The sequence below is a fragment of the Crocodylus siamensis genome, chromosome 3 (assembly GCF_052110815.1).
Source record: "Crocodylus siamensis isolate JL-2025a chromosome 3, ASM5211081v1, whole genome shotgun sequence".
Taxonomy (NCBI): domain Eukaryota; kingdom Metazoa; phylum Chordata; order Crocodylia; family Crocodylidae; genus Crocodylus; species Crocodylus siamensis.
The window spans coordinates 3,302,199-3,317,024 of record NC_143397.1 but is presented as its reverse complement, the minus strand read 5'-3'; the positions used below and the strand labels follow the sequence as shown (position 1 = coordinate 3,317,024).

The 14,826-nt window shown below is 45.4% G+C and overlaps 1 protein-coding gene across 3 annotated transcripts in view; it reads left to right on the top strand.

Annotated features, from left to right (window-relative positions):
* DNAI1 (dynein axonemal intermediate chain 1) overlaps window positions 1-14,826 on the top strand; it is a 228,848-nt gene that overhangs the window by 11,671 nt on the left and 202,351 nt on the right. For all 3 annotated transcript variants that reach the window (XM_090037568.1, XM_090037567.1, XM_090037566.1), the window contains exons 2-5: window positions 6,692-6,766; window positions 9,896-9,994; window positions 11,416-11,496; window positions 14,109-14,235. In XM_090037568.1, coding sequence (XP_089893694.1) covers window positions 6,692-6,766; window positions 9,896-9,994; window positions 11,416-11,496; window positions 14,109-14,235 — 382 coding nt within the window. The remainder of the gene's footprint in view (window positions 1-6,691; window positions 6,767-9,895; window positions 9,995-11,415; window positions 11,497-14,108; window positions 14,236-14,826) is intronic.

The following is a 14,826-nucleotide window of genomic DNA, read 5'->3' as shown; positions in this document are numbered from 1 at the left end:
AACCCTTGGCATGAGGCCAGGCAGTGGTGCGCGGCAGGTGCACAGGATCTGAACGGGACCCAGACCTTGGGAGCTGCTCAGGTCTCCAACCCTTGGCATGAGGTCAGGTAGTCAGTGCATGCAGCACTGCACGAAGGGTCCAGGAACAGACTGGGGCCCTGGGAGCCACTTGGGGGGGCTTGGGTTTGCAACCCCCCTGTCATGAGGCCAGGAACCTAGCACACAGGCCTGTGCCTGGAGTGTCTGGGAACAGACAGAGACCCCAGTGCCGCACAAGGTGGCTTGGGTCTCCAACCCTGAGCAAAAGGCCGAGCCCTCGGTGCTCACGACGGCGCACAGGACTGCGAGCAGGCTCAGCTCAGAGAGCCCAGGAGGGCAGCGAGCCTCAGTCAGAGGAGGAGACGCCTCACTTCAACCCTGGAGTGTGACTTACTCAGGGACAGGGGATTCCCACAGGGAAGGAGGGATCTTCCCCCCCTTCTGTGATACTAACCTTTGGAGAGAAGATCCCTGAAGGGAGGGCCCCCTGGGAGTGTTGTGGAGGTTTGCTGGGGCGGGCATGTTCCAACTGGGATGAGGCAGGCCTGAGGAGCACTGGGGATTTCCTCCTCCCTGGCACTGGAGTGCAGTCACGGCTCCAGGACAGACTGGGCCTTGGTGTCCCTTAAAGAATCATTTGGATTTAGTATTCCTGTGCTTTATATTTTGTGGGTCAGCATCTCATATTTTATGTATTTGCATTTTATGGTTGTAAGTTGGTAATTCAATAGAGTTTAATATTGCCTGATCTTTATCCTTTGTTCTGGTTTACCTGTATCCTGAGTGGGGGGTGGGGGGAGGTAAAGGAGTGTACATGTATTGCATATAGTTCAGTGTTTTTATTTATATGTGTGTGTGTATGTATATAATATGTATGTATTCCTTCTTATGATTTATTGCATTAATACATTTGTATATAGTTAAGTTCACAGAGTGTCCTGGCTTGGCTCTATAGGGGAACAAGGAAAACTGCAACCACCAGTTTCACCCCACAGCACACCTGCCTTGGTTATCTTTCCCTTTAATTGGAGAGGGGAGTACATAATTAGGTACTACCCAGGTCACACAGGTAATGAAAAAAATTACATTGCTTTGAGTGGGTGCCTTATCAGTTTTGTTGAGAAGGTTTCTTAATAGTCCAAAGCCCCATTGGATCTCAGTAACGATCTCTAGTTTGTTACATCTTAAGGTTTGGAAAATGAATTTAGTACTGAACCAACTGCCTTGAAGCTGAAGTCTGCTTTCTAGCCATGTAGCACTTACAGCTGAGCGGCAAAGCAGCTCTGCAGGCTACTACCACAGTCTGTTCAGTCATGGGCCTCTCTCAGGAGGCTTGTAATTAGGGAGTCAAAACCATTCATAATATCAACTCCTCTCTGGAACCATGCTAGTTCCATCAGTTTTTTATATAGAGAATAAGGAGACAACATGGGATACGTTTCTGGTCCCTCTAGTTTCTTGAATAAGTTTCAGTTACTTTGGTACCAGAACATCTACCTGTCAGCTCTGCACTACTGTACCCATCTCCCGCTCTACTCTTCCCTACTCTACCTGTCTGTGATGCCCTAGAAGAGAGAAGCTCTCTGTAACTCTTCTGGTTCTCCAAGGTATTTCCTAGTTCCCTAGCAGCAATGCTTTTTTTCTTTTAATAGGGACATTCCTGAGAGTTTTTCATTTTGCTGTTATGATTATAGGCAGGGATAGTAGCATCACCTGTTATTAATATCGCCTATCACCTCCCATAATAAAGCCCTGTTTTTACTTATAACTTGCCAGATTTTAACCATTTGGGCTGAGGTTAGGTTTTCCCTGAAATGGCTGATTTCAGTTGCTGTGGGATAGGGTGGAGGTGGACACATAAATGATCTCTGCTGTGCTCTGTGACCCTCTTGACTGGGAGCTGGAGGTGAGGAGACAGGGACCAACTGGGCAAGGAGGTCAGGCTGGGAGCTTAGGGAAGGAAAGGCTAGGAATAGTTGGCAAGGGCATTAGAGCTGGGAGCGAATGAGGGAAATGGGTGAACTGAAAACCAGTTGGCTGGATGAGGAGCTGCGGGCTGAAGTGGGGCTGGGACTAGTTGGACAAGGAGCCAGGGAACTGGGAACAAGTGAAGGAAGCTGGATCAGGAGAGCACCCACCGATCTGATAAGGAGATGGGGAGGGAAACTGGGATTGCATGATGCCCAGTGGAATCAGTTTGTGATGGATCTACAATATTAGCTTTTAGATGAGCTTCAGCTGCCCTTTCATTCAGCTTCAGCGTGATCTTGCTCAAGCTGGAAACAATGGTAGCTGGCCAGAGTGGATATAACTCAGCATTGGTTTCTTCAGACCATGTTTGAGTGAGGTTCTTCTGAAAAAGCTCAGAGCTGACATATGCACTGCACAATTTGCAAAATTCCCTGGGCTCACAGACAAGTACTGCTGCTGTATCATCCTGCCTCCCGACACGGACCACATTTCGGCTGCTCAGCTGTCTGTGAGGTGAGGAACAGCCCGGGCTCCCTTTGCTTCTGGTGGGGGCAGGCTTTTGCTTTTCTTCAGCGTCATGCTTGGTTTTTTAATATAGCTACAGACATTTTATTCACTGATTGCTCTTTATGCTGTGCTAATTGAAATATGCACAACTGCCAAAAACAATTACATTCAAATTGCCTTGTCAATGCCTTTACTGCCAGATAAATGCTTTTATAGACTCATTTATGGAGGGTAATGGTAAGGAGGCTTTGTTTCCTATTTAAAGTTAACAGTTCAGTTTTGAATTGGGTCTAAATTAAATTGTGAGCTGGAAATCTGTCTGAAATTTTGTTCCTTAAATTGCATTAAATTAACATTCAATATGTTCCTTTTAAAATACAGTTGCTGCATTATCTGCTGCCAAAGGATGGCAACCGTAAAGATCAGCAGCATGGTCTCATGGTCTGAGTAACACTGGAGAGTCAGGACTCCTGGGTTCTTTTTTTAAGCTCTACTATTGACCCATGGTGTTGTAGAAACCTATAGAAAAGCTCTTCACCTCCTTGTATTTTTCTCATTAAATAATAATAATTCCTACCTTGCAGCGAGTCTCAGTCAATGTTTTATGAACCACAGTGAGGTTTTCAGATGAAGGGTCACTGCTCTATGCCACAGAAGTGCAAAATATTACTGGATTCTTACCTAGGCTTTCTGAGAAAACTTGCAAAGTTCTTCCTGACTGTAAAAAACAGCAGAACGATGGAGCTAGCTTCCAAGGCAGATTGAGAGATCTACTTTATTGGAGGTTTTCAAAAGGAGGCGAAGTGGGTTTCTGTCTGGGTAGTTTAGGAATAGTGTATCCAGCGGGGCTTGGTCTATGGCCATTGAGGCCCCTTCCAACTGCAGGATTCTACCACGCTCTGATTTGCAACTGATAGGCATTTGAATCCTGCCAGCATTTGGCAGGCATGCTAATAAACAGTTAGGCAGTGGTTCCTGGGGATTGTCAAAGAACAAAATCCCAGTAATTTTAATATAAGTGTAAACAGTAGGGAGCTTGGCCATTCCAAAGTCATGAATTTGCATGTTAAAGTTGCAGCCTTTCATAACTCCACTCTTGGGCATGCAATGGAGTCAAAACCAAATGGTTTTTTACATAAGATTAGCTTTTAAAATTGTTAGTTGTATGTTCTGATCATAAGGAATGCATGGATCTGTCCGGTAGTCATATTTGTAAGGTGCCCGTTTCCTGAAAAAAACTTCCTTGACATCACGTTAGTGTGGGTCATCTCTCATGGCGTATCTTGTGCAAATGGAAAACACCACTGGAAGTTGTTGAAGAAAGTCCTGGGCTGGACTAATTTTTGCTACCAGGTTTGTCCTCATTTGAACAATATTGTCCTTCAAATTGCTAGTGCAAAGTCCTAGCAGATAATGGAACTACAGAAATAATAGGTGGGAGCATTATGGTCCTCTTTCTGCCAAGGCTGGCTGTGTTCCCTTCTTTATAGTACACCCACTGGATACATTAACTGGATTTTTCACTAGATCCTTTCAGTATTCTCTTTGTAATGGCATGTATGGACAATCCAATGGCATATTTTTTGCAAGAGCAGGAATAACAGGTCTGGTGTCCTGGCATCATTTCATAATTCCCTTCTCCTTACTTACACTTACCATTTAGTTTCAGTCCCTTGTGTTATTCACTTTCTGTCCTGACTCATGGTGCTCTCTCTGATTCTTCCACACACATCCTAAGTGGCTTCTGTCATACTGAATGTAATAGTTTGAATTCTTGTAATAACTGCCCCTTAGCCAGTTTAGACAAAAAGCAAGGTTCATCGTCTGGTCTAGGCCATTTCTTGTTTTGCCTGGCCCTGCAACAAGTTTGTTTAAAAGTCTTAGGTTCTCAATCTTATCTTTAGAGGCCTTTAACAAGTTAACCTGGGAACAAGAAAAACGACCCTTAGGCAAACGTTCCGAGAGATCGAATCCTGGAAGCTTTGGAAAGGGGGTTGGGAAAGATGGGTCACCGCAGTGTTGTGGAAAATTTCCCAGAAAGCAAGAATTTAAGATAAACTGAATAGTCAGCAGAGAAATTCCGTTGTGGAAGACAAACTGACCACCCAGTAAAAATCTGTTGAGTAAAGTCCGAGCCCAATTTGGGAGTAGTGACAGGTTTGGGTCAGAGGGGCCCAAGGCGGCAACTCACCCAGTATATAACCTGTAACCTACAGTCCCAGTTTGGAGGTAACCTCACTTGCAGAATACCGAAGGAAGAATCGCAAGTGCAGGCCAGATCAGACTGATCACCTGAACTGCCCTCTCCGTGAACAAGACCTCCCGTTCACGCTGAAGCCGCGTGGCGCCCGAGTGGGACTGAAGGAAGGGGACTTGTTCCTATCACTGCTGAGACCAACCCTAAAACCATAACTAAAGAATGAAATGGGGATTTGGTTTCTAGGACTGTGAGTATCTGTTTCTGTAATACTAATTCTTATAGCGTTGTTTGGGAAGGAAGTGCGTTTGGAGCATTGTTTCTAATATATGTAGTTATTGTGTTTTTAATGTTTGTGGTATTTCTTAAAGCTAAGCAGTGTTATGCATAGTAAGGAGTTTTAATTAACGTGTTAAAGGAATAAAAATTGTGATCATTGTGAAAACGAACAGGGCTCACCCTCACCCTGCCAGCGTACTGATTTGAACCAATATATTGTGTGGGACTTCTCTCTATCCTGGAAACCCGTAAGAGACAGCTTCTATTTTGATGACCCATCTAAACCCCCAGGTGCATATTTTCTCAGCCTCACACCTTCATTCAGCCTGGCTCAACTCTGCTGCTCACCAAAAGGGCTGTTCATTTGACTTGGTTTTCACCTGTCACTCTCCCTCTCGCATCTTCCTCTCTTCAACCCAACACCTGTCCTCTTTCAGCGGTGCCCAACAGTCCCCAGTCCCATGCTGTCTCTTTTTGAGGTCTGTTGTCTGCTCTCCGCCTTCTCTTCTGTGCTGTCTCCTCCCATTAATAGGAGCTGCCAGTTTCCTCCACGAGTCATTCCCCTTCACTCCTGATTCTTTGACTGCTCTCTTCCATGTCAAGGTCTGTCCTGCTGAGCTTCCAACATTTGCACCTTCTGCTCCTGCTCTCATGCTTGGAGAATCTCTGGTGGGAAACCTGTGCCCAGGCTGACCTTTTCCACTACAACGTCCTTCTCTCCTCCTTCACCTCTGTATCTCCATCCTGACACTTCTAGAATCACGGACAAGGAGGGTTGAAGGGACCTCAGGAGGTCACATCTAGTTCAGCCCCTTGCTTGAAGCAGGACCAGCCCCAACTACATCATCCCAGCCCTGTTGCCAGCTTAACTGAAACCCATGCCCATGGCAAAAGACCTCACAAGCCTCCAGGTCCTCTCTGCTCCTTTCTCCTTATCACACTGATTCTTGTTTATTTCTTCCAAGAGAAAATAGACACGTCCAACATGAGTTCCCCCTGCCCTGTGGCTTGGCTTCCTTCTTCTTTGTTCTCCAACATCTCTCTTCTCCTCCTGTTCTGCCCCAGATACAGAAACTCCTAGTTTGCTCTTGTCCTCCAGCCACTCCATTCACCCTATCCCACTCCACCTGAATTCCCTTCTTTTCCCCCTCATCCCTCCCTGTACTCATCTTCTGAACATTTCACATCCCCCTGCTCTTTCCCTTCACAATATGTGTAAGTGTGGTGGTATACAATGAAGTCCCACCCCTTTCTATCCTGCAGTGACTTCTTTGTATGTCCACCCCCTTAACTGCACAACCTGGACATCATCTTGGCGTAGCACCTTTGTCTAGGTTGTTCATTTAGGCTTTCCCTCTGTCTTGCAGATTCTTTCTGAATAGCATCTTTCAGATAGGACTTTCTGTGCCAGCCCTGTTGTGTCATCCATCGCTGGCGCCTCCCAATTGGTTGCATCAGTTATAAGCTACATGTCTTCCTTCCAAGGCCTTTCATGGCTTATCCAGGTCCTACCTCATCTCTCGTTCACTGTCGAAGGCTCTGGGCCTTCCTCATGCCAGCCTCTGTGGCTGACGGAGCTATTGATACTCCAGCCATTATTATTGTTACGGACGCTGGCCAGCTCTTCACAGTTTGTTTTTTCAGCTCTGGTTATCCTTGGAAATAGCACCTTGTTCACTTTGCATGATCTTGTTTCAGAGCCACAGTGAGCAACAAGCCTCAGGAGGGAAGCTGCAACAGTCAAAGCCCACTAGAAGCCTCTCGAGAAAACGGGTAAGATGCTCATTTATAGTTACCAAATACCAAACTTTCTAGGTGGCTGTATTTCTGTGCATTCGTGAGAACCAAAATCGATTCCATTAGAATCACGGTCGTGTGTTGTCTAATTGGCGGCATGCAGATTTATTTAGCAATAGAGAGTGGCTCTAGATGTCCATTAAAAAGGAAATTTTCATTGGGAAATTAGAGCATAAGATGGAAATTTAAACTAAAACCCATTTAAGGGAAACCACAGCTTGACAAGATTAAAAATGCAAACTGACTCCAGACAAGATCTACGAGTAAAGTACATGCTGTCATTAGAAGTGTGAAAGCAGAGCTCTGTTTCTTGTGGTTAAATGCAGAACCATAACAGGTAGACCAATGTTATGTTTTGACCCTTCTTACTGAAAGACAAATACGTGCTTTGGACGGTGTCTTTTTTTCTAATCTGTGTGCAGAGCTGGCCCTCAGCTGACGTGAGTCAGCCTAGCTCCACTGACTTTAGCAGAGTTAAGTGAATTACAGCAGCTGGCGCATTTTACAAGGCTCATCACTTGTGCTGGAAGTAAGCAGCTTGTCATCGCCTTATGACATATCTCGATCCCATTCAGTATTCCTTTTTAGCTCCTGAAAGAGGGAATGTTGTTTGTCTGGTGAAACACTGCCACCCTAGTTATCAGCTTCTGTATGGAAATGGCATCACACTAAATTGGCACTGAATTGTAAGTGATAATCCTATTAGTGAGGCAGAATTCTGTTTCTTTATGTGCCTGAATGACAGTTCACTAACTGTGTAAGTAGCTTTTTTGGCACTTTAGGAACACTTTTCAATTCTGTTACTCTGAGTGTAGCATATGCATGTGCACTGAACATGCTCAATAAGCCATATGCTGGCTGGGAGGTACACCACTACATGCAGGTAGTCAGTATACAATCACAAGTCATAAAATTGTAGCTGGACAAAAAAACAGGACCAGCAACTGTTACATGGACTCAGAGGACAACCCCCTTGTGTTTTAGCCCCAGTAGCTGAGCAGTTAGGGCACTCACCCAGAAAGTGGGAGACCAAGGTTTATAGCTCCTCTGTTCCCAAATGTGTTTGAATGTGTGTCTCTCCAGCCACCCAAAGTAGTACGTCAGCCACCTAGCCAGAGATTAGGCATTATTCAGCCATGTCTTCAGTGCATGCACACTGCACAGGTAATAGAATTGCAAACTGCACATAATGCCAAAAATCTACTTCCGTGGCTGTTTAGCCACACAGGTGATAATAGAATTGCCCCCAAGTGTCCTGATTCAGTCGGTGAGTAAACTTCAACAATTAGTGATATTACTTTTACCCTAGTCTCTTGAGAGACAGAAATCCTAGTCCTTCTTCCTGTTTGCCTTTATTTATTTTCTTTCCTGTTATGAAACTTAAAACATACAAACTGGTCAAACTGGCATTTGTCCAGTACAGCACTCTTAGGTGCATGCTCATTGGAATGAATTGTCTAGTTTCATAGTTTCATAGTGTTTTGTGCTGCTACAGTGTTGCATAAATAACAAAGCTGTACTGGAGCACCATCACTCAGAAAGCATGACAATAACCTTGGGCTGTCTTTGGTTCTTGGAGTTGTCTTCTCGTTCTCCTGCTTCCCAGTGGAGTCTCTTCCTGGCTGTTTGGTCAGATGGGGAAGGAGCCTGAAGATTTTGTTTCGGCTCCATCATGAATATCATGCAGTGTTTCTGTAATGGGCATCTTATGTACTCCACCAAAACCCAGACGTGCACATTCAGTTCAGCTAGACCTAGACTCTGGCCTGAGCAAGTGCTGTGGACTGTGTATCACTGGGCTAACTGATATGTCGTGTAAGAGGCTGTATTTAAAGGAAAAGTTGATGTATTTGAACTTCAAGTCATTACACATTTCAATAGAATGGAGAAATGTTGCCGCAAGCTGCTAAACTCTTTAATGAGTGACTCCATGCTCTGCAAATATACTAATGAATCAGAATTTAAATACAGGCCTGCAGCCGACCATCACTTTTCCATTAATAATCTTGTGTCATGACATCATCAGGTACCTTACGCCAAGAAATGCTTTGGTGTGGTATTGCAGTGGCAGTTAGATTTTTGTTTCTGCTTCAGTGTGAAACCTCCTAGCCTTTTCAAGAAAATATTTAACATTCCTCTGCCAAAACTATCATACCTAAATCTTTATAGCAGATCTAATTTGTACTGTAGCTTGTGCAACAATATTTCAAAGTAACTGTGAGTCCTTTACTAAGTCTTTGTACAGGCTTGGTCTAGTGAATGATGGCTCATTTAGAGGTTGGTTGTAGTAGGATCAAGGGAACTAAAACTACCATCCTTTAAATCATAGGATTATATGAAAGTAGGGCTGGAAGGGACCTCACAAGGTCATCTAGTCCAGCCGCCTGCTCAAGGCAGGACCAGCTGTGACCAAACCATCCCAGTCAAATGTCTGTCTAACCTGTTCTTGATCATTTCCAAGGATGGGGATTCCACAATTTCTCTAGGTAACCTGCAGTGCTTGACTGTCCTCATAGTAAAAAAGCTCTTCCTAATCTCCAGCCTAAAAACACCCTGCTGCAGGTTAAGGTCATTGCTTCTAGTCCTGTCCTATACAGGAAACAGAGAAAAGTCCATCTCCATCCTCTCTATAATTACCCTTCAAGTATTTGAAGACTGTTCTTAAATCTCCCCCTCAGTCTTCTCTTCTCCAGGCTAAATACCCCTAGTTCTTTCAGCCTTTCCTCATCAATCCTGCTTCCCAGCTCCCTGATCATTTTTGTTACAGTCACAAAGGTGAGGTAAAATACGTTGCTCCTGTTTTGAGAAGAGGAATAAATGATTTTTCAGATGGGGCAGCCAGCTTCTACGGTAATGAAGGGCCTGATCCTGGGAAGTGCTGAGTACTTCACACCTCATTTGATGGGGCTGAAGCTCTCTAGCACTTTTATAGCCCAGGCAGGCAGCTCTGTGTTAGCTAAGACTGGCCAAAGCATCTTTTGGACAGGTCAGATTAGGAACAGCTACTTTCTCATGCCCTTACCTAGGACTGGAGAAATACTGCTTTGGTAAAGAAAGGAACTGTCATAATTTCAGTGCATAACAGGTTCATTGTTTCCATGCAAGGATGAAGATGCGTCCACTGAAGTGGGAGAAGGGCAAGATGAATGGGCACAAGCGAAAACTCTAATCAAACCCCCAGATCAGCTGGAACTGACTGAGGCAGTGAGTAAAACAGCACGTGTTTTTTCCAAAAAACCTTCCCAAACCCCAAAGCTGTCCTTTTAGATGGCTGCTGTTAGGGTAGTCTCTGCTATAGCAGACACTTCAGCTAGTTTTCACTGTGCAATATCTGCAGTTTAAACTGCAGCACTACCTTGAGCTACAAACTACATTAAAAGCAGCTTCGATGATAAGGCCTGGGAGAATGTTACTCCTTGTAGAATAGTTCATGAGCTGTAACACAGACCCAGAGGACCCCAGGGACCAGCAGGAGTCCAAGGGTCTTGTATATGGAGGGTCCCAGGGCTCTGGAGTATTCCCTGGCAAAATAGCTCTAACAGAGCTGCAGAGCCAGGGACTCCAGACCATCCTCATCCCCCTTGCAGAGGGCAGGCCTTACAAACCTGGTACAGCACTGCCTCATGTGGTATTGCACCAGGAGCTCCATATGCTCAGTGAAAGAAATATATATGTTTCCTCCAACCCCTCCACTCATTAATGGCACTGTAATAACTCATGGCTATACTGAAAACACTCTCTGCAGGGCTTAGTGCTCTCCAGGTGTTGGGACTGTGCATGCTTCAAGCCAGGATCTGTCTTCCTCAGTGTGAAGAAAACCTCCTCTTTTTAAGTGCTGTCACAATCTCAGTAGTACCCAACAGTATTAATACGATGAAAGAATCTGAGTAGTCCCATTCAAGGTAATGGAAATGCCTGGAAGAATAAACATTCTCCCAGTGGTGTTTGCCAAACAGGGATTTAACTTGATACCATTGCTTCTAGTTTCACATCACATACATGACATTTCATATTACTTTATATTCTGCAGGAACTTTGCTATTGATGTTGTTTAGTTGGTGGCATAAGCTTTGGGTAAGGTATCTGCTGCAGTTTGAACACAGTAGAAGTAAGGAACATGCTGATCTTTCTGTACTAGTAGTACTCACCCTGCTAGCCGCATGGGCCAGGTGAGGGGCAGGGGGCCAGTCTGTGGGCTGGTTGGAGCCCTGTGTGCCAGGATTGAGCCTTTGGGCCCCATCTTGCCAGTTGTCTGCCTTGTGCATCACGGTTAGTCAGTCCCTGGGGGCTTGGTGTCATCCCCTGCCACCAAGATTGGGTCCCAGGGGTCTGGCATTGCCCCCCTTCCATCCCTGCATGCCAGGATTGGGCCCTGAGGGCCTGGCACTGGCATCATGTGCTGGGATTGGGGCTTGGTGCTACCCCCACCAGCTGGGATCAGGTGCCTGAACTAATATGCAGGGTCTCGGCCCCCCATGGGTCCAGAAATTTGGCAGCAGAGGAGCAATGCAAACCACAGGCCAGATCTGGCACATGGGCCAGGGGTTGAACACCCCTGTTCTATATTATCTACTCTGGCATTAAGACCTGGATTGTATCGATGACCCTGTTTTTCCATTCCAAAGGAATTAAAAGAGGAGTTTACACGCATCCTGACTGCCAATAACCCTCATGCTCCGCAGAATATCGTCAGATACAGCTTTAAAGTAAGTGCTGTTGACCAGCAGATTTGAGTTTGGATAAGAGTGGGCTGAGATTTGTCTGCCATTTGTTGATTTTGTGCTTGGCTTTAATTTATAGCAAGGAAACATGACTTTTCTTAAGGCTTTATTTTATTTCATGTATCCTTGCAGCAGTTCTCCAGGGGTTGTTGCAAAGGGTAAAAATCTATAAATGTTAACATAATTGTGCATGCAGAAATAGCTAAAAACAGTTTCTCAGCCAAGGCTGACAGTGAGCATAATTAGTGCAGCTAATCTCAGGCGATAAATCCTTCCATTCAATAGCGGTCAGGGGGAAGGGAAGATTCTTTACACAGTCCCTAGGGCATTTATAACTCAGCAAGATCCAGGATCATGAAATTTCATCAGAGTTCCAAAATGTGTCTGGTGCAATCAATGCTAATTAAGGGCCAAGTTGTGGCAAGCAGCCACTAACAGGAGTAAGGTGTATGGCAAGGATTCCTGAGGAGTCTCTGAGCAGAAGTGTGCTGCAGGAAGCCCAGCTTCTCCTGCAATGTTGTAGGGTACAGAGGGCAGGCGCATTGTCCATCACCCTGGTGCAGGTTGCTCCCTTAATGTGTCTAGCTAGCAATGTGGGCTGCTGCAGGGTGAGGGTGGAGCCAGGGCCCTGCTTCCTCCACCCCTTCCTTGGATGGTTTGCACTCTCAGGGCACATGGATAAAGCACTCTCTGCACTCCATTAGGTAACTGGAAGTTGACTGTCCCTGGCCCTCAAGGCAGTGCTAAGTAGGGTGAGTCCTACCTCCCCTCTGTGAACAGGTACAAATCTCAAGAACAGTCCTCCCTCCCTAGCTTGCTCCTGTGGCCATATGACTGAGAGCAAACAAAACTCAGAAGCATCCGAACCCCAAGCCTCTGGGCTTGGGCCTGCACATAGGATGCCTGCAAAATGATTTGGAAACATCTGAAGCCCCAGGTGGGGGTAGAGGATGTTTGCCAGTAGTAGGGCCACATATGGTTCTTGAATGACTCACGGATTGGGAATTGATTTGGCTCATTTGGCTTGGAACACAAAACATTTTTCTTAAAAAAAAAAAAAAAAAAGTCTGACCCTCTGCTGCTCCCTAATAGAAAAGAGATGGAACTGCCAAGAGGAGAATCAGGCCTGTAAGAGGCCAAGATGGGGTCCCATTCTCTTCTGCTTTCTGTTGGTGTGAGTCTCCTTGACCCCGCTGTTAGTGTTATGGTGTAATGGAGAGAACAGTGTGGCCCAGGCTGATGAGTTACTGATGAATCTGTGATCGCCTCAGTGACTGCAGTGGACTCCATACAGAGCTGTGAGACTAGGCTTGAAGCTGGAGTACAGTTGGGACTGAATACAACAGTATTTTGCTGCAGGGCATGTACTGTATAAGTTATGTGAAGTCTGCAGTGACTTCCTATTGCTTTTGCATACAACTCAAGGTGTTGATCTTGATCTACAAAGCCTTGTGTGGTTTAAGTCTAAGGATATGTCTGCAGTCTAGTATGGACATCTGCAAGCTATCTTTAAGCTAGTTGGCTCTGGTACCAGTAGACACCCAACTGTGGCAGCCCGGGCTTTAGCATGGACTAGTCACCCAAGTAGTATCTCTGTTTCTCTGGCAGGTTTTGCAGCTCATGTTGAGTTCCATGCTGCCGTGGCTATGCTGCTACCAGTACTCAAACTCCCTAGCTAATACTTGGCTTAGCTACAAGAATATGCCATTACAAGTACAGCAGGGGCTTCAGTATAGACATACCCATGGCCACTTAGCTGTTTCAATGATGCAAAGATATGAGGTCAGCTGGTGTGAGGTTCCTTTCGATAGTCTCTAGATTTGGACATCTGGGTTCAGGCATTCCCTTGTGGGCCCTTACCTCACACAGATCGGAAAACCTGACCCAGGTTTACACCTCTTACTGGTTTTGTGTGATGCTGGGGTTGGTGTTGGGGGAACTGCTATCCCTGACAGTGCTGCTTAATACAACACCAGGCCAAAGACTACAGTCTGATCTGATTTCTCACAAAGGAGTCCATTTAGATTCCAAAAGCCACATCAACTAAGGGGAAGCAGAGAGTTCAGCTTAATCACCAGAACTTAGGGGGAGCCAGTTGTATGGATACTTCTGCCCTATACGCTGAATACAACTAATATAGAAGTCACTGAAGGTGCTTGAGTTTGAGAGAAAAATGCGATGGAATATGCCCTAAAAAGGATATTGTCCCCAGCTTCCACCAAACTGGAAGCACTTGGGCCTAGCATAACTTGCCTGCATGTCTAGTTCAGTAAGCAGAAAGAAGCCCATTGATCCCAGTGGGTTTGAATCAAACCCTAACCCCTTCTTTTGAACATGGATAGACTTTCTTGGAATAGCCCTGATTTTTCTCCCTATGTTGTAAATCTGTGGCCTTGACTAGCTTTTAGACTTAGATAGTCATTTCATTTCCTGTTGGTGTGGAACTGCAGTGTGACAGGTGTGAATGGTAAATGGGCGGCCTGGTTATCAGTATAAACCTGTTCAGTTCTATCATCTGAAGGCAAAAGTGATGTACTGATTAAAATAATCAGGCTGCCTCAATATGAGTCTTTTGAGTTTTTGTTTTCCTTCTGCAGGAACGGACATACAAACAGATAAGCAGTGTGGACCAGATGGCCATCCACTTCTCCCTGGATGGAAACCTGTTGTCCTTAGACTCAGATGAAGGCAGACGACAGAGTGCCAGAAGAGCTACAATGACAGGCTGGTTTATAAGATGATACAGGGACTATTGTTAAGCAAAGAATTGATGTAATTTATTGTGGGTATGGGTGAATGAGCACACAGCAAGTAGAGGCCTGAACATGGAGCAGTCTTTATTTTTCTAAGCAGGATTTCCCAGGATAGATATAGCCACAGGCAGTGGGTATACCTATGCTGCAGGCTGGATGGGCTACTTTGCCCAGCCTCCACTGAGCTCGGTGCTGCTGTGCCTGCATAGTGACTGCATTGCACACATTCATAGTTCTCTGAGAGAGTGGTCACATTTCTTCCTCTTCACTCAGGCAAGCATGAACCATGTGAACACAATTAACCTGTAGAGCAGATTGGGCTGTAACATAAGGGTTTCCCATGGGTCCCTAACATGCCCAGATCAAGAGCTTTGTGAGCTGTGATGTGAATCTAGGCAGGCAGACAGCTTTGTTGCAGCCTCATTCTAGTAATGTTGCTAACACCCTCTATGACTTTGTGTGAGCTAGGTCACTATTTCAGATCATGCCTCCATAAAATGAGATCAGTGGGTATGAGCCAGATGGGCCCTTTGGGTACCTTAATTTAGGTGTTGCAGTTCCT